The 24,998-nt window shown below is 36.4% G+C and overlaps 1 protein-coding gene across 1 annotated transcript in view; it reads left to right on the forward strand.

Annotated features, from left to right (window-relative positions):
* The window catches only part of LOC116504030 (gamma-aminobutyric acid receptor subunit alpha-1), a 45,127-nt gene extending 34,140 nt beyond the window's left edge, over window positions 1-10,987 (forward strand). The window contains exons 7-9 of the mRNA XM_032210845.1: window positions 2,646-2,798; window positions 6,642-6,844; window positions 10,673-10,987. Coding sequence (XP_032066736.1) covers window positions 2,646-2,798; window positions 6,642-6,844; window positions 10,673-10,987 — 671 coding nt within the window. The remainder of the gene's footprint in view (window positions 1-2,645; window positions 2,799-6,641; window positions 6,845-10,672) is intronic.
* Window positions 10,988-24,998: the final 14,011 nt, after the last annotated feature.

Here is a 24,998-nt window from a genome sequence, read left to right on the forward strand (position 1 = left end):
CAATCTGAATCAAATTTCTCAAAACTTGTACAAAATGAAAACTAGAACACTTAACAGGATTTGCTGCACTCTGCAGTGAAAGCTGGACCAAACACTACCCATCAAATATCACTGAAATGAATGAAAGCTGAGCAAGAATACATTTATTTAGATTTTCCCATTTTGCTGGTGAGACCTCTTTTGTAATGGGAGATTGTCAGTACAGTTTTTTGAAATCATGATAAAATGGCTCTGTTGTATGAATTTAGAAGTAATGGTTCCTAAGGCAGGATATAGGAACTTGTTTGTAGTTCGCTTATCTGAAGACCTTGAAGTGTCTATTTCAGAATTCTCTTACCCAAGACCGCTTCCATGAGTTGACAAAAATGTATGGATGGGAAATTGGAATGAGATTAGGATTATGGAAATGATGATGTTATGGGCCCAGCTCGGTAACAAAAGGTTTACAAGCAAATAATCAAGTTCAGAGAGTACCATTGACTCCTCTTTAGGATTATGCTCAAATGTTATAAGCAAATGTTAGCAAATGATAACTTTCCAAACCAGCAAATATCAAACAAAACTTAAAGTTCCAGTAGTATATTTGCAATAGCCCAACACTGAAATAATTAATTTTTTTGGACTGGGCTGAGGGAGATCCATATCCAGGTTTTTCCTCAAAATAGAGTTCACCAGATGACTTTGAGCAATGTATACATGTCAACGTGGTCTACTTCACAAGACTATGACTATGGGCATAAAAAGAGAGAAGACCGTCATATTCCTTGCAATGTTCCCAAAGAATGATAGACTAAACAATCATCATCTCTGTCAGCATCAAAAGAATGATGATGACATCATTCTTCATGTTTATGCTAGACACCAGTGCCTGATCTTGAATAGAACCGGATTGAAATTAGATTTTTCGAATCCCCAGGACTATTTCATATGTCAGTTCTAATTTTGGAAGCAGACTCTTTATTTGATTTCAACCTTCTCACTTCTTTTTTAGCTAACATTTGTTTTGTTTTGCGTCTGTTTTGTCAGCGCTGAATGTAATGCCATATTACTAGTACCCTAAGGAATTTGATTTTCAAGATATTAAATTTTAAACTAATAGTGATAGAAGGTAAAAATAAAAATGAGCTGCTTGTTTAATTTCTTGAAAACACTCATTTCACAATAGCCATTAAATAGTGAACAGCCACCACTAATGTTTGACTGAACACTTTTCCTTGATTTACAAACAAACAAACAAAAACAAGAAATATAAAAGTGGCACAGTGAGGAGAAAGAGAATGGGATCAAAAGTAGCTGTAGATTAATTGCTTCTCATTAAATGAAGTCAGTCCATTCATCCTTCCTGCAAAATGTTCTATGCCAAGCTCTGTAAGCATTCAATTATGAAACTAAATGATTAGATAGCCTGATCATCATTAGGGCTGCACAAAACCATTCAAAGAGGAGCTCTACAAAGAAAGCAAGCTAATCCTTTAAAGCCATTGCTTGAAGCATCAAAAAGTCATAGTCTGTTCTATAGGTCATCCCAACTATTTTATGGCCTTTTCTTGATTAAAAAAAGTCATTTGGACTGACACTGAAGAAATGCAACATCAATATGCATGCCCAGGAATGATGCTTCCACACTTCAAGCTGCTAAACCATGTGATGGCTTAGTACAATGTCCCCTTAAATGTTGTATAAGCCTAGTGATCATAAAAAAAACCATGATCTTAAGTTTTGCATTCTTTCTGGGTATCAAAAGAGAATCTTATTTTTATGTTACAGGCCATCATATCACATGTATGGCTTTCAGACCTACATATAACAACAGGAACTTTGGTTGAATCTCCAGGTACCTCCAAAAATAGTTACCAGATTGACATTTTAAGTGAAAGGAGAATAATCATGTGAACAGCATAACTCCTTAATTAGCTGCAAATGATATGAAATCCAAGTGTTGACTTTCATCCACATATTTTCATAGTGCAGTTCTCAACATGTCATTCAAGGGCCAAGTAGTTCCTTTAATTCACAAGAGATTCACTATCCCTACTGCTGCAAGGAAGATGAGCTGTGTTCATCCTGATAACTAGCAAGTAGACAAGGAAGCCATGATATGGACTGGGGAAAAAAAAGAACAGATGATTGGAGAAGTATTCTTTACCTCTAAATGTCCTAACTGGCAAATGCAGTGAGTAGCAAACTGTACTATGGAAGTCAAATAAATCACATGCAGTAGAAAGGAGAGAAAATCCTGGATAAATAGCAAAATCCATTGAACTGAGGGAAAATATTTATTTAACGACTATTATTTTTATTTATTAAATATATTTACCACCCATCTTGCCACAAGTGGCTGTTATGTCTGCACCTAAGAATATTTTAGAATCAAAGGTAAGGAGTTGTTGGGATATTGAGGGAGGGAGGGACTGTTTCTATTTTTGCAGGATACTAACTGCTTCCTTCTAAAAGACTAGAATGTGGATTCATTCTTGATGATCTAGGTCAGTGCTTGTGGAAATAAATAAGAATAATTTAATGTAACAAAGATACATTAATTTCTGAATTTCTGTGTTTCTGATGGAAACTTCCAAGGAGTTCTTCCTCCCCTCTTCCTTATTTATATCCTAAGAAATGTCACTTTTTTTTTCTTTTGCATACAGGGGAATATGTTGTGATGACCACCCATTTCCATTTGAAGAGAAAAATCGGGTACTTTGTCATTCAAACATACTTGCCCTGCATAATGACAGTAATTCTATCCCAAGTATCTTTCTGGCTGAACAGAGAATCCGTTCCAGCAAGAACCGTGTTTGGTGAGTGTTTTGCACAAATATGTTTGAATTGTTCAAAAGCATTAATGCATGTCACATTAATACTCTTTGATTAAAATATCACACTTAAGGTGTCTGTGGCAGCAGTACTTTGTCTCGGTGAGACATTTTGTACCACAAAAAATGAGATAATATTTCTTGGTGAGGTGATGCATTTGCTTCATCAGGGTATTCGGATCTGCTGGGCAAGGCTTTCCAATGAAGGAAGAAATCTGTCTCAAATGGTAGGTGGTGTGCATGTGTGTTTATATGTGTTTATGTGAGAGAGAGACAGAGGGGGAGGGAGCGAAGGAGGGAGGGAGGGAGCGAGAGAGAGAAAGAGAAAGAGAAAGAGAGAGAGAGAGAGAGAGAGACTTTGTAAAAGGAAGGCACCAATTGGAAGCTTTGTACAATATAAATAACTAAATATTAAAGCATAGTGTTATTGATTGGTTTGTTGTTTAACTATCTACTGTCATTATTCATTAGTGTTTTGTATGAATGAAACATTAATGCATGGAATTAGATCAATTAACTGATTTAAAAATTCTGTTTAACATACATTCATTTATTAGATTGATAATTTGAAATTCAGTTCAATTAACAAAAGTTTGGTGAGGCTTTTAAACTGCTTTTATTGGTAAATTGAGTGCTAAGCACATTTCCTTCACAAGTATATTTCATATCTGAAATATTAAGGCAGATAGGCGAGCTTTTGGCAATGGGAGAACCTTTGAACAGGTTTTCCCTACTTCAGATAGTCAGACACTAAGTTGTTTAGGGATTTAAAGGCCAACATGAACTCTTTAAAACATCTGGTAGACAAATGGTGTCCAACAAGATTTTAAAAATAGGCATATAATCCATATATTGGTAAACTAGCTGCTGTATTTTGCACCGTGGATAACCATCACTAATTCCAATCAGCCCAAGAAAACCGAAGTTGATATGTTAGCTGAAGTTAGGTAAGTGCATCCTACATCTTATCCATCAACTGCAAACCTAGTGACAGGTAGAACATCCAAAGTAAGAACCTGGGCTTCTGGACAAACTCATTACCATTCAACACATTCAAAGTTTAATTTTCTTTTTACCAAAATTGCTTCTGTCTGGATTTAATTTTGGCTTGTCTGAATGATTCCTGGTAATATCTGTGTGACAACTTCATTAGATACTCAGCAAGTACCTAATTACAGGAATAGCTCATTTACATTTGAGAAAGGTCCCTGCCCAAATGTGAATGTGACATGATCACACCTATTATTTTCATTGCTATCTTATCCATCACAGCCCTTGATTTTCTAAAAGTGTAACATATAGGCTTAGGGTGCTAAAATTCACCCTTCACTAATCTGGAGTTCATTCAATTGTTCTCTCCCTCAACTCTCTGTTTTGTTTTATTGGATTCATTGGTCTTTCTATGTGAACTTTTGTCCATTTTGAAGTTGGGTGGAGATGATTCCCCCCTTTAAGTTACCCAACAAGAATGTTTCAAATATTTTATGTAATCATCTGAAACTAGAAAGATGGAAAGTAGAGTTGATCAAATTGCTTACAATTATGAGAATGGTTGGATCCATCTCAATTATATAACTAAATTGAAATAATTTAAAATCCTTTCTCTGAGTAGAATCATAAAGTTGGGGGTATTAGTAGTAGCAGTAATAGCAGTCTGAGCCATTTCAGAACAGAGCTGATAGAAAATGGAAAAAATCAGATTATTTTCTATAAATAATGCTTCTGAATACGAGTAGCGCAAGATATTTTTGATTGCAGTAAGTTTTGGCTAACAACTGACACAGTGAAAATATACTCTAGCAGATATTTAATACATGAGATGTCTGCAGTTGTCAAGGTAACTGGTGGGTAGTGATTTAAGGCAACGGTATAAACGGTAGACTTTTTACTCTTAGTAAAAGTGCTTAGTTAAAAGAAAACTATTCAACAGCAGGTGAGGGACAATGCTATAGAATATGCAAAATATATTGTCACAGTGCCATCTTTCCTCATTTCTAAGTCAATCAATTTTAATAGCTAGCTTTTGAATCTGAGTCAACCAGTCGCAAAAAAACAGCTGGATAATTCAAGATAGGTTTCAGAAATGATCTAGTGAACAGAAAATGCCTTCCATTTCTCTTTAAGATTGTTATATCACAGCAAATCACACTGTAACTTTAATTCATCTCAAACAATTGGTTTTCTGTCAAACCAAACCCATCAAAGAGATATAAACAAAACGACACACCATCAGTGATAAATAAGTAGTAAAGTAAAACCTTGATATAGTCCCAAATTTTGAGTGCAATATGATCACTTGTCACTGATAGACTATCTCACCTTGTCTGATGAATTGCCCAATTTCCCATTCCATTCACTTTTATTTCCCTCTGGGTGCAATTTTAATTCCCCACCCATTATTAGTTTTCAGACAGAATGGAAAATATGGCATAGAAAGATTAGTTTAAGATGAGAACAAATAACTTGCTCTTCCATTTGAGCCACAACTACCTCAATCCCTTTATAAACAGTTTATTATCTAGGACTAGTGAGATTCTGCCTCTACTCTAAGTTCTGAATCTTCAAATCTACATTCAGATAACTAAATTGACAAATTATATAAAGAGCTGTGGCCTCCCTGCTCCTTGTGTAACAGGAGAACAAAAAAAAAAGACTTGTCCAAAGAATCATGGATATAGAAGCTCAAAATGACATAGCCACACTTAATAAGGCTGGTAGCCTGAAATGGCTGAGCAAATATAAACACACCTTCCAAATGGACAACTATTTAAAATTACAACACCAAAACATCTCAGGGAGACCTTTACGCAAGCAAGATTTGAGAGATTCTATCCCATACAATGAATGTACATTTATTTGTGGAACTGAAGAGGTAGAAGATCTGAGTCATATATGATTCAACTGCTATTTGTATAAGGGGGCGAGAGATAAGTACCTTGATCCATATATTAAATGTATGGACCAGTGGGAGGTCAATATTAAAACAACATACCTCATGTGTGGCCAGAATGTGAAAATGACACAGAAATTGTGTCAGCTAAAATGGTCCCAGTGAAATCGGCATATGTGGGCCTGATTGGGGTAGATTGCAGGAGTGATACAGAAATATAATTTTATGTCATTTTATTCTATTTCACATATTTATGTATTAAATTATTGTATTTTATCCTATAACTATTGGATTTTATCCTACTCTTATTTTAAATTGTTTATATAGGATTTAATTGGTAACACATGTTAGGACCTTGTACATTGATGTGGCCTACAGGCTAATCAATCAATCAATCAATAATAATAAGTCTACATACATTTACCCAGGAGAAATCACCAAATGAAAAACTAGAATCTAGTTTGAACCTATATTCGTTTGTAGACTATAATTTTCAATATCTATTGCTTTCTATCAGTGAATGGGATCTCAATTATCTCAATTTCTCCATTACAATAGCTTTATTACAATATCATTTTGGAATCAGAAAGATGTGTTTTACTACTGATTTGAATATTTGATTGAATTTGCAATGTATCCCAGGTTCTATCTGACATAATCATTTAGTTACTTTTAGCAGGCTCAGGAAAACAAAGAGAGGCAGTTTGGTTAAGGTTGATTAAGGCATCAGTCTAGAAACTAGAAAACCATGAATACTTTGCCTCCCTTGGTCCAGTCATTTTCTTTTGGCCCTAAGAAGGAAGCAATGACAATCCACTTCTGAAAAAGCTTGTCAAAAACATTTCAGAGATTTACAAGCGCAAGAAAATTCTTTACCTTGAAGCGAAGGTAGCAACAAAATGGAAAAATTGGGAAAAAAACTTGCTTTTTTTTTTCAGGTGTAACAACTGTGCTAACAATGACCACCTTGAGCATCAGCGCACGGAATTCTCTTCCCAAGGTAGCTTATGCTACCGCTATGGATTGGTTCATAGCCGTGTGCTATGCATTTGTCTTCTCAGCTCTGATCGAATTTGCCACAGTGAACTACTTTACAAAGAGAGGTTATGCATGGGATGGCAAGAGTGTAGTTCCAGAAAAGGTAATGAAACAGATCTTCATATATTTTATTTGTATTTGAAATGGTTGCTTGTTGTTATTATTTCATATGCTATGGACAACATGTAGAGACTAAGGAATATGACTGACAGAGATATTAAATAAACTATTGCTTGGCAAAGAGGCCAAAGCATTTTCTAAATCCAGAATGCTCCAATGACATTCAGAAGCAGCTTAGATACCTCCTAAGTCCCTGAACTGTAAGAACAAAGAGATACAGCATAGTCGGCTTTTCAAAATGCTGTTACTATAGCAATCTCAATAAAAGTAGTTTTAATCTTCCTATGGAGTTGATTTCATGGTCTCATGTACCTAGTGGGTTTCACAAGTACAAACCTGCTAAACAAACTATTATACAACACTACATGATTATATTAATAGTAACCTACTGAAAAAAGTGCTCAGACTTGCAATCTGTTATATAAAAGTTTATTTAAAAGCAAATCTATTGAAGTTTTAAACCATTGGCTTAGATATATGTCTGTACTGAACTACTTTCAATTGTATTTTCACAATCACAAGGGAAGAAATAGCAATGACTTTTGAAATAATCAAAAAGATAAAATTTCACTTTAGATATTAAGAAGCAAGGACTTTATTAATGCATTAGTTCATTAGATAATTAAAACCATAGTTAAACCTATATGGACATTTCATTGCTTTGGGATGTTGTCCAGATTGCTGTTAAGGAGAAAATCACACATGCATGCTATTTACTCAGGGATTATCAGGCAACTGCTGATGTATGTGAAACAGCTATCACTCATCAGAATCCTCAAAAAGAATTTTTATACCACCCACTTATTATCATCTAAAAATAAGACTTTTCAATAGACATTCAGAAGCAAGTTGTTGAGTAATGATTCATCATGCCATAGGACATGAAGTGATATATGCATGTGTGATTCAGACTCTCGAGTTTTTTTTTTTGGGGGGGGGGGGAATTGCAGAAATCAGGGATTCTGAGAACACAGCCAAAAAATGAAATAAGCAGAACTTGGCTATTTCACACATATGTGAAATATGGCAATACTTGATAACCTAGAGCACAGGAGGTCTGATTTCCCTATCACATCCTCCTCAGAAGAAGGCTTTGGAAGTGAAACTATTAACTATTCCCTGGCTTTTAAAATGATTCCAACAGAAGTATGAAGGCATCTGTCAATCATTCATGGTAGTCCAGGTCAAGAAATAGGCACAAACAGGGATTACAAGAAAGATCTTCATTGTAGCAATATAGAATAACAGAATCTTTAAAGTTTATCCAAATTTCTCTATCCTTTCTGACACTAAACAAAATCTAGGTAGGATTTTGGTTTTCCCCCCTCATATTTCCTATTTCTCAGGATGGCATCTCAGTCTCTGAGATTCCTGCCTCCCCCCCCCCCCCGGATTGCTCATTCCTTCTCAATTTTTACTCTACATTCCTTCACAAAGTTTGTCAGCACAGCTTGTGAGTCTGACAGATCAGAAATTAAACTTTGCAAAACAAAGTTTAACCTTGGCTATCCAGTCCTATTTCTGCCAAGAAATTATGACCAAATTCAAGATCTGACCATAGATCAATTTTGATCTACTAAAAAGAACACCCCAGTCCCCAGATCTATGAAAGAAGCGAATGATATCTTGGACATCCAGCTGCCCAATAATGATCTCAATGACATATTGCTTCATCCATTGAAATTCGTTTATAAGAATTAAGATGAAGTGATAAGGTTTTAGGGATCTTTTACCTGATGCAGGATTACAACGATATTAGAAGATTTTAATAATAATAATGATAACAACAACAGCAACAACAACAACAATAATCAGAAGGAACCTGGAAAGCAGTACTGCACAAAATCAGTTACGTAATCAAAGTATCCTTGCCCTTAACAATTTTTGAATCATGCTCTGCAAACAGGATTAGTGGTCTTTATTTGCTTATCAGATGAAAATAGGCTGCACCTTTTATCCAAAAGACTTCTAAATGATTTATTCTATTCATGTATTATTTAACTTCAACAATATCAGTGAATCATTTATTACTGACATTTACCTCTACCTTTCTGTTTATTTCAAAAGAAATATAAAACATATCAAATTAATACAATTTAAATAAGAAACCAAAATTAAAATCAGCCATGAATATAGCTAACAATTAAAAGCTTGGTGAAATAGATTTGTTTAGATATTGCTTAAATATCTATTTATTTAATATTTAATTTCAGCAGTTCCAGAGATAAATGTTAATATGGGGGGGGGGACTACAAACCATTTGAAAAAATACATCACTGGGAACTCCAAAAACAAATACACAACCAGTTTAGGGTCCATCTTTGCTGAGAGCAGACAGGAGAACTTTCATGAGTGCAGAATTGCTACCAAAGATGTCCTCTGACAGGTTCAAACATAATACCAGAAACAAAAAGATTTGTTGTGCAGAAAGTATGTGGGAGGGAAAAGTTGGAAAGGGCAAGTTTTTTAAAAAAGAAATTGCATATGCTGCTTACAGTGTTAGATTATGTTTGCCGCTCCATATATTGAAGATGTATTGTGCTTCCTCCGTCCCTCCCTCCCTCTCTTTCTTTCTCTCCCTCTCTCCCTCCCTCTCACCTCTTAAAATAGAAATCAATATCTAACACATTTGATGCTTTGTTTTTGTGTTAGTCAAGCTGTATTCTGACAAGGATCCACCTGTCACCTATTTGGCATGCCACTCCAAACTCTTTTTTAAAATATAATTTTTATTAAAAGAAAATTTGGCATAACATTGAAAATATACCTATGAAAAATTAAAAGGAAAAGGAAAAAAATGTGAAAGAATAAAAGCAAATGCGAGGTAACAACAACAGAAAGAAATATATGTAAAGAAATGGTTTGTAAACTTTGCAGCAGTTACAATAATAGAAATTACCATTTTCACTCTCCCAAAGTACATATCAAGATTCCCTTCTTCTTATAAACAAAACTTTATAATCAATAAATTCTGAAATAATTAATTTGTTTTTACCCATTCTCAGAAAAATGTCCATAAAGGTTTCCAATCTTTGAAAAGGCAATAGTCCTTCCTTTAAAAAAAAAAATAAAACAAGACAGTTTAGCCTTTTCTGAAAGCTCTGCCATCTTCATCATCCATTCTTCCATTATGGATCTTCACTCTTCTGTCCTTGTGTCTATAATTTCAGGTCCCCCTGAAATGAATACCTATGATTTCCTGTACAAATATTCAATTGCATCTTCTGGACAAAATTAATCATCAATATATACAAAATTAATCATATTAAATGAAATAAAGCAGTATAATAGCCATATTATAGTTGGTTACATTGTATATATGCCATATCGTGTATGAATCTTTTCTAGCGGACTGTCCATAGGCTCTAATAAGAAAAAATCTGGTTTAATTTGATTATTAGTTTTTAAAACTCACTGCATCAACCATTCACAATGGTCTTTTGATTGAAAGCACAAGTTTTCCATTCATATCACTTTTCAGAACTTATAGTTCTAAACTTATAGAAAAATAACTTTATCTATCTATGATAAGCCAGAATGGGAACCATTTTGACCAAATGAAATGTCTCTTTGGTGACAGCTGAACAAGCACTGGTTTCTCAACAGAAAATATGGAATATTCCTGATTCTGTTTTCTCCTTTCCTATTTGACAACATACAATATCTGGACAAAGGGTGCGGGGGGGGGATCTGTTTATACGTGGCTATCTGAATGATATCTGAGCTGAACCAAGTATTCACATTCCAGAGTGGTAATACTTTTAAATGGGTGAAATGATGTGTCATTTAAAATTGTGTTCTTTACTCCTAGCCAAAGAAAGTGAAGGATCCTCTCATTATGAAAAACAACTCGTTCACAGCACCAGCACCTGCAACCAGCTTTACCCCAAATATTGCAAGAGACCCTGGACTAGCTACCATTGCTAAAAGCGCAACGATAGAGCCCAAAGATGTGAAAGCGGAAACAAAGCCACCTGAACCCAAGAAAACTTTTAACAGTGTCAGCAAAATTGATCGACTATCAAGAATAGCGTTCCCACTGCTCTTTGGGATTTTTAATTTAGTGTACTGGGCTACCTACTTAAATAGAGAGCCCCAGCTTAAGGACAAAAACCCTCCACACTAGCCCCATCATCCATAAGAGTTGTCCATCTGTTTTGCACTGGGAATTGCTTTTTGGTTCTAAACACACAGCAGTTCTCATTTGCTTCATTGCCTCTGTCTTAACAAAATTGAGATGTCCTTATTTTATAAAGCAAAAGTATATTATATATATATATACATATATATAATAGAAAAGATATTAAACACTGTATTCTAGGGCTGTAATAATGTGATGTAGACACCAGATTCTGAACCGTGACTTTGAACAAGGGAGGGAAATATAAAATAAATCTAAATCAATTGTCAATAGCTTACCCCTGGATGTTCCCAGAAGGGATGTTGTACATGTCAGAGCAGAAATATTTTTATGCAAAATGATAGAAGGTAAAACTGTCTTTATATATGTTCATGTTGCACATAAGGTATTCTAGTTTCAATTTTTGGAGTGCTGCTTATTTGAATTCTTTTATAGGATATGCATCTATCCAAAGTGCTGGATTCCAGAAAATATAGTATTTTTCTTAGATTTCCTATTTGCTGAACTTCCCAACCACCAATTTTAAAGCAAATTAAATGTTCATATTTACATACAAAACAGTCTATTTCCTAATGGTAGATATTCTCACAGAATAGCACATCGATTCGTATAATGAATGCTTTAATATGCTCTCTCACTTCAGTCTTACTTTAAACATCAGACGGTCACTTGACTTGATAATATCAATCCATGGCACATTCAGTGCAGATCTAAATCTCTTCGTTTCTGTTAGATAAAAACAATACAGGGTCGATTCTTCTTTTTTGCTTCTGTATTTGAAATGAAGGCTTTTGTTGATTTGGTTGTTTATTTTAGAAGGAAAACAATCTTAACAATCTCTAGGTACATTGAATGTATTATTTGATCAAATGGTACACGAGGCTTGCAGTCCTGAGCACCCTGACCTGAGAATTATCCAGGGACTTTGGGGGCCATATCTTCAAGTCAATAAGTAGAGAGATTGCACTGAAAAGTTTTAGGTTGCAACACATGGCAAAAAGAAAGACAAAATGTATTATTTCAACAACATGTGTAAATATACTACATGAGACTGTACATTTTTTTTTACTTTTTTATGTTCATATTATGCCGTGTGGGGGTTAGTTCTCTGAACTCTTAATAGGTTGCATTTTTAAAAGAAACATTTAGAACCTGCACTTTTTTTTTTTAAGAACAGTCAGTGGCATTTGAAAGAAAAGGGAGGGGGAAAAAAGACAAGGAAGAGAGCTTGGAATAGGATATATTCCATTTGTAAAGTGATTATCTGTACAATAGCTTGCAATTTGAAATTTATCATCTAGTTATACTATTAGGCTAACGACTGGTATGCTCAGGTAATGCGTGAATACAAAAATATGGAATTATATTTGGTAGGAAAATGGTAAAATATTTAAGACAAACGTCATCTGTATATTATTGCTATATTTGCTGAAACATAACTGTTAACAATAAGTGATGTAATATATGTAGCATTAAATACAGAAAAAAAAACATACACAAACGAATGTACAGGAAAATACATTTTATTGAGTAAAACTTATTACATTTCATTTTTACTGTAGCAATATATTTGTAGGAACAATATGTAAGGGCTTTAAATACAAAATGTCCATTTTTCAAGTTATTGGTATTCCCAAAATAATTCTACCCAGGTTTATTTCTGCTGAAAAATTATTTTAAAGAGGGGGAGAAATCAAATTACCAAGATGAATATTTAAGAAAAAAAATTGAGTGGAAGCATGGATTTGGGAAGATGTTAATATAAGGGTTCAGAATTCATAACACATGGTAGTGAATGCATATTAAAAAAAAGTTGTATGGACCTTCAGTCAAAATAGCTAACACAATTGTGAAATTGATATCTATATATGTTACAGGCAATGTTTTATATACTATTTCTCAACAAATCAAAAGGTTGCTGCACAGTTAGTATCTACAAATGAAATAGTTTACTTTTTCTTTAGAAAAGGTGACTTTAAAAACAAAACAAAACCCTAACGCTTCATTGTCTACCATTTAGTCCTGTCTAAACTTGATGAGCTAATCTGACTGAAGCTTACTAAAGAGGATGTGTTATCTTCTGGTATTATGTGTAGATACATGTATAGAAAAATAATCAAAATAAAATATGAATTTCACTTCAGTATTTGTTTATCTTGTTATTTTGGCGTTTAATCTAGTGTGTTCATAAAGGGCATTTGACCTTCAGACTTATCCATTTGGCTCCTCTCAGCCTGCACTTGGCACATTAGAGATGAATATTACTTAACTAGTCTGCTTTTTTCTTTTGCTATGCAATGATGCATTCTTTCATCTCTTAGTTTGTTAGTCTCTGTGAACAGTATCCTGTATAAATCTGATTGCACAGTTATCAAAGACAAGGTACTCTCTGTGTAGCTTTTTTTACAATGCTTTGCTAAACCATGTAATAATAGTAAGTCTTCCTTGAAAATAATGATACACTCTTATAGAGGTCAGTTTCTGTTTACTCCTGAAATAATTTAAAACAAGATGACATTGAATGTTTATTGCACTTCAGTGCAGCAATGTGGCAATAAGACCTAAATCTATAACAGAGATTGTTTATGGCAGATGCATGTAATGCTTTACAGAGTTTAGCAAAATCTCATTATTTTATGTTGAACTGTAATTCTATTATACTAATAAAGTTTAAAACAAAAACTACGAGTAACACAAGTGAATGTTTTACTTGGCTTATTTATGTTTATAAATGACCATGCAGGCCAATACCCTTTTGCTCTGCTACATAGGAAAGACGGAATGATTTAGATTATATGTCAGAGAAAATTTGATAAGAGATGTGAAAAAGAAAAAGAAGAGCAGCTCCTGCTGTTTGTACATATTGTTTGAAGCATTATTCTGTTGTTTTTTTACAACATAGTCCTTGTTTGATGTGTTTCCTTTGATTTATGACCCATGCTTTATGTCTTGAGATGGACTATTAAATGCATAGTAAACCCAAGAAGAGAACAACCCAAATGAAAGCATAAAGCACGGGTGAGTGTTCCTTCAGATGCTTTGATGCCAGTCTTTCAAATCCAATTCAATAACAGTGAATGACTTGAAGACATTTTCTTATCTACTACATATAATTCTCACAAAGCCTAATAAAAATAAAAGCTGAAGCAGATATGGAAGGCTTATCATAAATATAATAATCAATCATCTTGTATTTCATCTTTTTCTCCCACATGAGTTTTTCCAACCACACACCTCGTTTTCCCTTCTTTCCAGGTGCTGCAGCCATCATCGCTTCTTCCCTAATGCTCATTGATTTTAAAATAATCCTCAAAACTGCTTAAAAACCTAAAATGTGACTGTGGAAAGCTACACTTTTTGTCACTGCCAAATATCAAATCAATTCAATAAAATAGAATGGCAGAAGAGTTCTTAAGATTTCCTGCGGCGATTAGAAATATTACCCTATCATTGTCTTAGTACATATATTTACAAGTTCTTCCATTCAAATTAAATGGTCAAACTAAAAGCTTCTAAAAGATGTCAGAGCCTGAGTTTTCATCTCATTGCAGAGAGATAGATGAACTAAAACATCACTGATGTTGATAATCTCATTTGATTGAAGTACTGTGGGAGTTTTAAAACATCAGACTACACTTTGTATTCATAACATAGCTATTGATTACAGTTTTCAACAAAACACTGAAATCTCTACTTTTTTTTCCTTTTATAATATTGTCTAGTAGGCATGAGACGGTTCTGATTACTGAACACCCAATAAAAACCAATGATGCATTCTACCATCAAGAGGAACTACGATCTAGTATTATACAAACCAGGCAAAAATAAATTTTGCTTTGTCCTTTGACCAAATACATAAAATAGATTTGTGCCAAGAATCAAGAAAATGCAGCAGAACTGAATATATATTAGAGATATGGAAGAAATTCATTTAAGCAGTTTTTCCTACTTCATCAGTTGCGGTCTTGGCCAAAAATATTAGCTTATGAAATGGGTACTTCATGAATGTGGGTATACCAATGAAGATATCATTTCATATGAAAAAGAAACTAACAAAATAACAGGGTATGTAGGTGTGCTTTCTCCAGCCAAAATATCTTCTCTCAAAATTGGATGACTGATATTCTGGCTGGGTCTCAAAGGGAGACTTAGATATTGCCAAGAAAACCCATCCAAAATGCATCATGCAGACTCCTGGATATATCCTGATATGGAAATTAATGGAAAAAGTGTAGCACTCACCCGCAAATGAACCGCTTATGACTAGGCCCTTCTGTCTCTCTTGTCAGATGATCAGCCTGCCTGACATCAACACACCTTGTGAAATTTATGGGGCTTTAATTAAGATAATACTCCTCTCTAGCCAGAGGTGATAATTCAGGAGACTGCAGCTGGATCAGGAATGCAGATGTTTCTAAATTCCACCTCTGGATTAGGATTGTCACTTCTCTTATGGCCACAGCATTTTTTTTTTTTTGCCTCAGAGGAACACTGTCTCTGCCTTTGCAGGTGCCAAGATATCTCCCTTTCTCAGTCCTTCCCCCCCCCCCCGGCTTTTTCCAGTCCATCTTCCAGGTCTCTTCCTTTTTCTCCTCTCAAAACACACACACACTCTCTCTCCTTCTCCACCCCTCCCCTCTTCCCTCAGATTCATTCTTCCATTCATTGGTGTGTCTTTTTCTGACTTTTTTTTTTAAATGCTGGCAACAGGTTTGCCTTGTTGCTCTTCAACTTTTCTGAGGTGCCAATGAGCCATTATGAATGAAGCATTTCCTTTCTTTTTTCCTAAACAGGTTCTTCTGATGAGAACTGCAATCCTCTCCTTCAGAATTATGTAAATAATTGTAAATGATTAATCACAAAATTAACATGCTTGGTAACTTCTAGGCAATGATTTTAGAAGGAAGACAACTAGTATTTCTTTTTCTCTGGTCAAGTTTAACTGCCCATACTAATTTAAGGATCTTTTAATTGGTAGACATACTTTTACCCTCTTCAAATGCTAGTTGTTTGTTACATGACACTTTGACACTGTGCAGTTTTTTTCATATAAATTTCAAAGCTTGTTTTCAAACATTGTAAATCTCATAAATGCATAATTATGAAGGCACTCATTACTAAACAAGCAATGACCCTTGGCTAGATGGAACATCCTATTCTGCCTTGTGCACCAAAAAGGCAATTTCCTGAAGATTAAGGACCATTTTCATCTTCAGAGACTAAAGAGAGAATTGTAGTTCTTCCATCTTTTGTAGGAGCTGAAATTTTCCTGATCCAATTAGCTGCTTTCTTTTCTAATCTTTCTTTTAACTGTTCAGAAAACTTATCTTCCTTTGTCTTACACTGGCTGTAGCTATAACTCTGCAGGTTGAAGTGTTCTCTTTATTTATTTATTTATTTTGTCCAGGCATACAACCTAGGGAAAAATTAATAATTAAAATAAAATATTAATTTGTTTTAATTTTGAAGCACAACCTTAGACTTTTCCTTATTCCTTCCCTTCCTCTTGTGCATCACATTTTTAATTTTTTTACTTCATTGTTCAATTGGTGTCCACGTACAGCACCAGGATCCAGCAGTAACAACTGCTGTCAAATTTTCTATCTTTGCCTTTACATAATAGAAAACTTGGGCTCCAAAACCCCGAACCTACAGAAGGGATGCTCAGCAAGGATGTCAATCCTTGGTACCAAATTGTAGCTGGGAGGGCATCAATGGTGGTTGTCCCAAAAGTGCTTTTTCAAAAGGCAACTGGACTTCATGGTTTTTTTCATTGAAGACATTTCGCTTCTCATCCGAGAAACGTCTTAGGTTTGCCTCTTGAAAAAGCACTTTTGGGACAACCATGACCTGGATGACTGAGAAGCTTCATGGACATTTATCAATTGTAGTAATACCAAGAAATTGAAGTCAGAAGCAAATGGGGTTGTATTGAAACTATTTGGGGGCTATGATGCTCTCTCAACATTTGTCAGCAAGTCCTTCTGGCAAAGCATGGATTAATGCAAATTAGGATCCAAGATGAAGGAACATCCTCAATTATTTCATTATTGTTTTTCCTGCACCCAATCTGCTGAATGGGACTGAAAACTCCAGAGTCTGTATCTGTAGTTAGCATGGAAAATTGCAATGGGCCTTTGGGGAGATGAATGAGAAACTCAGGCTTTGAAATAAGCAGAAAGAAACCAACAAATGAAATGCTTGGGAAAGGAATGGGCTTGGATGTTATTAACATCATCCATGGTGAATCTAATTAATAATAGCACGAAAAAAGAAGAAGCCAGAATTAGAAAATTAGGGATTTTCAGTCATCAACTGAAAAATATGTTTACCAGTGACGTGTGGTGACCGTTGGTGAGGCAAGACTGCAGCAGCGGCGAGAAGCAACATCCCCGGCACTGTGTCCGACAGGCGTCTCACATTTATGGTGGACATAAACGCGAGACGCCTGTTGGACACAGTGGCGGGGGTGTTGCTTCTCGCCGCCGTCGTGCTCCACCGCCTTGCCCCCTGCCTCCTCTGATGAACAATCCTGCTGCCCCGGCCTGCAGCCAGCCCACCCACCCCTCGCCCGACCTGCTCCCTGCCTGGACTCACCGCTCTTCTCCTCCTCCTCCTCCTCCTCGTCCCCGCTCGGTGCTGGGCTGGCTGTAGGCCGGGGCATCAGGATTGTTTGTCGGAGGAGGCGGGGGTGCAAGGCGGTGGAGCGCGACAGTGGCGAGAAGCATCTCAGATTGAGCCGGGACACCCGGAAGGCAAGCCGGCACTTCGGCATGCCTTTAAGTGCCGGCTTGCCTTCCGGGTGTCCTGGCTCCAACTGAGATGCTTCTCGCCGCCGTTGCGTTCCACCGCCTTGCCCCCCCAACCTCCTCATACGAACAATCCTGCTGCCCCAGCCTGCAGCCAGCCCACCCACCCCCGCCTGATCTGCTCCCTGCCTGGACTCACCGCTCTCCTCCTCCTCCTTCTCCTCCCCACTCGATGCTGGGCTTTAAAGGGGTCTCCCCTCCCCAGCCAGCCAGCCCACCCAGCCAATTCCTCCCCCCACCACCACTGTGTCCAACAGACCAGGTGTCTCGCGTTTATGGCGGACATAAATGCGAGACACCTGGCCTGTTGAAACACAGTGGCGAGAACGTCCCTGCCGCTTCCGTGCTCCGCCGCCTCGCTCCCCTGCCTCCTCTGACCCCACCGCTGTGAAGAAAGAAAGAAAACCACACACAAACCTCACAATAAAAAATTATTTTTTTTATTAAATTACAAATTACAAATTAAATTACAATAAATTTGAATCCCCCCTCCCTCCTTCTGATCCACCTTTTCCAGCTGTGGAAACTCTCTCAACTCTCCTCTTGTCTGCCCAACGTAAGCGTGCTCAACGTAAGCGTGCTCATAAGGCATGATTCGCTGCTCCCCGATCAGGAGGCGGGAGAATCAGTGCCTCTTTTGCATATGAAAGTGTTCAGTTTTTAACTCCTCCTTAACTTTTAAAAGGCGAACAATTCCTTAGGCAAAAGAGGCCCCGAGTTCTCTGGCCTCCTCCCATAGTTAACACTGAGAGCAGATACCAAGCCACTGTGACTTTGAATCTGGTAGCAACTACCCTGGCTTTAATTATTTTTTAAAAATTATTTAAAATTCTTCCTTTCCCTCAGGAGACTGGTGAGGCCCCGCCTCCCCTGCCTCTAGTGACTGCACGTCCCTGATGTTTACCAAAGTAGATAGAATAGGGAGATACCTTTTTTTCAAAATCTGCTATTACAATCCTTATATAAGTGATTCACTTATTGCTGACATAAACTTACACTTCCTAGGTATTTTCCCAGCCAGGAAATTTTAATAGAGTCTGACCTAAAAGTGTATTAGTTCACCAGAACTCCAGGAGTCTAGAAATAGTTCTTTACAAATTGGGGATCATAAAATACTATTCTCAAAATACGTATATAACGTTGAAGTTGATAATAAAAATGGATTAAAACAGATGGGTGAGCACATGGTTAGATGCAAACTTTTGCTTGTCATGAATGTCTAGTGCAAAGAAGGAAGTGAAATAAAATGGAAATAAGAAAAAGACAATTAAAAAAAGGAAAAAAATAATGTGACCGATAAATCAAGAAGTGACAAACCTCTAGGGAGAATAAAACCATATGCCTGCTATACATCTAAATGTAAGACACGCTATTTATAACTACTGGTGTTCTTAATGGGAAAAATAGTAAGACAACAGGCTGTTTTACTACAAGCTCTTAATGGGAATTACACAATGGATGGGTCTCAGGAGGCCATAAGTAGCTATAAAGGTAAATATTGGCTCTAAAGAATGTCAGACAAGCTATTATCCCTATGTATCCTCAACTCACAAAGGGTTTTATCAACTATTACTTTATTTTACTATCATTACTGTTCTATTAACCAAGAAAGTTCACTTGATAGATAAGGTAAATTTATGGGCTTGGAAATGCAAGTTCAATACAAATAGGAAATGAAAATTCATGTGCCTTTATAACATAATAAGCTGAACTGGAAATATTATTCAAGGAATGTAACTTTTTGCTCAAAGCATATAAATCAGACAAATCAAAAAGTAGCAGCTATGTTATTTCACTAGGAAATGATGCAATTATAGTCCAAGACCTCCCTGAATGGCACACATTAGTCTTGCCATAAATCTACCTACTGCTATCACTACAGCCAAAAACCTATACTGAATGGGAATTCAATAGGTGAACCTTCACAATATTAATCCGAATATACTTAAAATGTTCTGGGTAATCAAGAATTGTAAGTTTAGTTTTGATATTACCCAAACATGCAAATATTTCCTTTCAAATATTTTTTTACAGTTTTCTGAAGTTTGAGTTACATCTACCTTCAGCGGTATGCAGATGTTGGGGTTAAGCTAACAATATGAATCATTAAGTAGTTGGAAATTGTGCATGCAGCTTCCTAGATACACTATATGTTATATTTTTATCTATCTATCTATCTATCTATCATCTATCTATCTATCTATCATCTATCTATCTATCTATCTATCTATCTATCTATCTATCCTCATCAATCAAATTCTCATGAAATTCCTGCCTCTCTCCCAAACTACAACTCTCTCTTTCTCTCCCCCGCACTCTGTGAGTAAGGATTAATGCTAAAAAATACAATTCATACTTGAAGTTAATGCATTTTGTCATGATTTTTCCAAGTTTCTCTATACTGCCAGAACAAAAACATAGCCTTAAGGTCAGATATCCTTACATTATAGCCTTTCAGGTCATCATTATAACTATGTACCCAATCACCAACTTTTAATAGTTTAATCTGACCTAGTTTAACAAAAATTGCTAGACACTTTTTTTTCTCCAAGTCAGTGCTTTTGGGTGATCTAGGAGGGTTGAAGATTAAGGGATATATATATATATACATACATACATACATACATACATACATACATACATACACACACACACATACATACTTTCTGATTTCATATAAATCTGATCTATGCAATAGGATTGTTTCAAATATTTCATTTGTACCTATGTTTCTGATAAAACAAGTCTTCTTAGTGATAGGCATGGTAACCCAAACCTTATTCCAAAATGAACTGATAGTGATCCTAAAGAAATGATGCTACTTCAAATTATATTATTTGAATTTTCAACTTTCTGATATTTCACTTATTTCTGGAATTCAGCCACCAAAATGTTTGGTGTAGATCTTAGCAGATAAAATGTTTAAAACAGAGAAGACTAGAATTGAAGAATGCTTGAACCCATTTTATAATCCTACTACTAAGAGTTGTTAGAAACTAGATGAAATGTGAGAGATAACATTAAATTATGAAAAATGTTCAGGAGAGTCAGTAGAGCACCATCTGTCTGAGAGACTGATCTGGGGTTAGACGCTTAAATGGTCTGGTTAAGTAATTAGTTGTTGGTATTGTTAATAATTAACAGATCTGGTTAAGTGCTTATTAGGCTTGGTTAGTAATTGCATGGAAGATCATCAGGCAATCCTAGAGGCATATTTATCAAATTTATAAACCATACATCTCCCTCACAGAGGGATTCACGCCTAAGGCAGGACTAGAACTCAGAGTCTCCACATTTTAGCCTGATGCCTTAACCTCTACACGAAAGTGGCTCTTTTGAAATATGTGGTGCATTATAAACACTACAATTAATTTAAAATGAATTAACTAATGGAAATTTACCTGATGGGGAAAAACTGAATTGACAAGATTTTGAGGATCTTGTTATTGAAAATATTGAAAATGTCCCTCTAGCAGCAGCAATGACCAGCTATGACCTAATGTGCAAAGATCATGAGTAAAACTTTAAATGCACCGTGTGGAATGTATCAGTGCAGCAAATAGCAAATGCAGAATCAGCAACGTTGTCATTGATTGATTGATTATGTTCCATCAAGACTACATGGACAGATTTTATCCATGATGATTTGTCCCTAGATTAATCTTGCAAGCCTTCTACATGCACCTATCTATCTGTCACTATTGCCAAAGACCGTTATGAGTCAGGAGAGAAGCAAAACGTAAAACTGAAATAATAATTGTTTGTGCCATAAGGGGCTGGAAAGCTGGAATGGGGTCAGGCAAAGAGCAATCTGCTCAAGGGGTCCTATGTCAGCATCAGAAAGCTCTTGCTTTGAGACAGCAATGCCTCAGAATTTAACTTACAAGGACTCAGTGGGCTAAGATCAACCACTTTTTTAACCACAGCTGTCCTGTAGAAAGGAACTGATGCAAAGTAAAAAATTAATAGACATAAACATCTTCTTTCTCTTTGCTGTCAATCTTAGAATATAAGCCACAAACATTCCAAATCAGCTCAAACTCAGTTCCTCTATCCTCACAAATCAAATAGTTAACTTAATGTAATTATCATTAAGAGGTTAGATTACAGTGGATTACAACTCACCTTATTTCCCAATCAGGATAGCCAGTAGGGGAGGCTATCTGAGAAAGTATTACAAGATTTTGATCAAGTTGCAAATGAAAAGATCCAGGGAAGCTGTTGCTTCTTAAAATGACATGGATACCAAAGGCTGGCAGAGCTTCATTATAGACAGTATTCATCTGACAATAGTTCATTTAGTGGCCATTTGAATTTACAACAACACTTATGACTGTTTTTCACACTTATGACCATTGCAGCATCCATTCCCCATGGTCACTTGATCAAAATTCAGATGCTTGACCACTGATTCATATTTATGACAGTTACACTGTCCTTTGGGGCTTATGTGTTCAACTTTTGTGACACCTGATGAGCAAAGTCAATGGGGAAGCCAGATTCACTTAACGATCCTCTAACTAATTTAATAACTGTAGTGATTTACTCAAAAACTGTGGCAAGAAAGATTGTAAAATGGTGCAAAATTCACTTATGAACTGTCTCATTTAGCAAGAGAAATTTCGGGCTCAGCTATGGTCATATGTCAAGGACAATCTGTACATCAGCATTAAACCAATTCAAGAAAGATTCACCTTTAATGGGGAGATTTGTGATAAAACAAATATATTTGTATTTTGTCAAACATGTACAAGATAGCAGGTATAAATATAAACACATATGAATGAAAGAAATGAATACAAATAGGTGAAGACAGTAAGACAGGGGCATTAGGTATGCTGGTGCGCTTATGCATGCCTCTTTTACAGACCTCTTAGGAATGGGGTGAAGTCCACGGTAGACAGTTTAAGGTTGTTGCTGTGAGGGTAACAATGGAGTTGGGTAGAGAATTCTGGGCATTGACCATTCTGTTGCTGAAGTCGTATTTTCTGCAATCGAGTTTGGAGAGGTTTACCTTGTATTGCATGTTAAGGGTCCAAGACTAGGTATCTGGTGATTTTTATATATTCCTGAGAAATATTCATAAGTGAAACCTTGGAGATTTGATGTGGGCAAACACATCATAGAATCATAGAACTGGAAGGATCTCTTTAAGTCATCATGTCAAAGCATCTATCTCAACTCTCTCTCTCTAGTCTCTCCTGTCCAATGAAAGGGAAACTATGAACTCTCTAGATCACGGGTGTCAAACTTGATCACATCACGTGATGTCATGTGACACATCACACTGATTTTTGCCTTTGTGGAGCCAGGGTAGGCGTGGCCTGTGTGTGATACATCTGCCCTATGGGCTGTCAGTTTTACACCCCTGCTCTAGGTAATTGGTTTCATTTTCAGTATGCTTATTAGTTATTATTAGGCCTTTTTCTCTTTTCATTAGCAGAATGTCCTTCTTCATATTTCCTGCATTTTTCTTTCCAGGAGAGTGGTTTGAATTGGTTTTAGAGGTTGCCAGCTCCCCTCCCCTCCCCCTCCCTTTATGGTAAGCTTTGTTTTTTTCTGTGGCTTTTGGTCCCTTTGCTACAATGGTGAAATTCATTTTTTTTTACTGCCAGTTCTGTGGCCATAGCTTGGTGGGCATGGCAGGGGAAGGATACTGCAAAATCCCCATTTCCTCTCCACTCCAGGGGAAGGTTACTGCAAAATCCCAATTCCCTCCTGAGACTTGGGAGGCAGAGAATATATGGGGGTAGGGCCAGCCAGAGATGGTATTTGCCAATTTCACCCCTCCTCTGCTCTCTGTTCCTGGTGGAATTTAAAATGGTTCTGTTCCAAGTTTGATGTTTCAAGCTAATACCCAAGGATCTTACTGATGGTAAGGAAAAGACAAGTTTCCAGGTAAGAAAGCGGGAAAGCAAAAACACCAGGTCAAATTCAGTAGTGGCAGCATGCTCAAGTGACTGGCATGCCAAAACGTGGTTGTGGATTCAGACACACAAGCAGCATGGAGACAATGCTAGCCTAAATCACCATATTTTAAACTATATTTAACATGACTACAAGCTACAACCATTTGGTATCCTGGCTTCACTCACTGCATTCTCCTTCTGCCTCAAGGGGAGCTTCCAACAGGTTGCAGATTAAATGCGCAGGCTGCTCCTTTTAGGCAGAAACTTCTATCTTCACTGACCCAGCTTGGTGCCATCCAAAGTCATTAAGTTCACCTGATTGTCTGAGCCCAGAATCCAATTTGCTTTGCCTGCTTTCCTTAAAAACTGGTCCCACTGAATGCAGCAGGACATCTGCCAAGTTCTGTGTGGATATAAGTGTAGCTCTCCTTCTGGGAAAGAAAAATCCCTACACAATCCCTTGAGTTGCTGAGTAAATTAGCAGCTGAGGATAAATCATTTGACTCAGTAGATGGGCTCAGGAGACATCTCATTAACTGTTTTTCTAACTCAGCTGAGAGGGAAAAGATGGTGCTGATTTAGGATGACAACTTTAGCAAAGGAATGCTGGGGAAGACTCTCTTGACCATGGCAGAGAAGACCCCTGAACCAAAAGGAAAGAGACAGTGAATGCATGGGATAGAGTTTTTGTAGGGTCACACAACATCTGCAAAAGGACTGCAGAGTTGATACCCTAGTTATTGGCATCACTGTTGTAATGCGGAAGTGGCAAAACACTGTGAAGATGAGAATGCAAGAGACTTGAAATTCATTACTGTGGGAGAAAAGAAGAAAACCTGAGATTTATGAAGATTGATTTCCATTAAAGCAACAATAGCTAAATGAATGAAATTTGCGTCTGGAATCACGTGCCTGATCAGAATGCAAAAGAAAAAACTCCAATTCTAAACTGAGTAGTTTTTCAAAAAGAAAAAAGTTTAAATCAGCTTCCCCATCTGACATTCATACAATCTGCAAATTTCTTATTGCATGGATGAAAATGAAGTAATAGGAAAAAATCCCAAGACACAATAATTTGGGGAGAAGTATTATGTATTTATTGAGGACTGTGGTCGGAGACACCTTGGCTATCGCCAAGGTCTGGAAAGGCTTCAATCCAGACTACAGATTACCTCTTTTATTTACATGTCCATGAATTCCTTTCATTCACAGTCATCAAGGCTTATCAAACAGTCTTTCAAAGGAATTTTTTTTCCACAGGCAACTTATCCTGTTAGG

Source organism: Thamnophis elegans, chromosome 2, assembly GCF_009769535.1.
Source record: "Thamnophis elegans isolate rThaEle1 chromosome 2, rThaEle1.pri, whole genome shotgun sequence".
Lineage (NCBI taxonomy): Eukaryota > Metazoa > Chordata > Lepidosauria > Squamata > Colubridae > Thamnophis > Thamnophis elegans.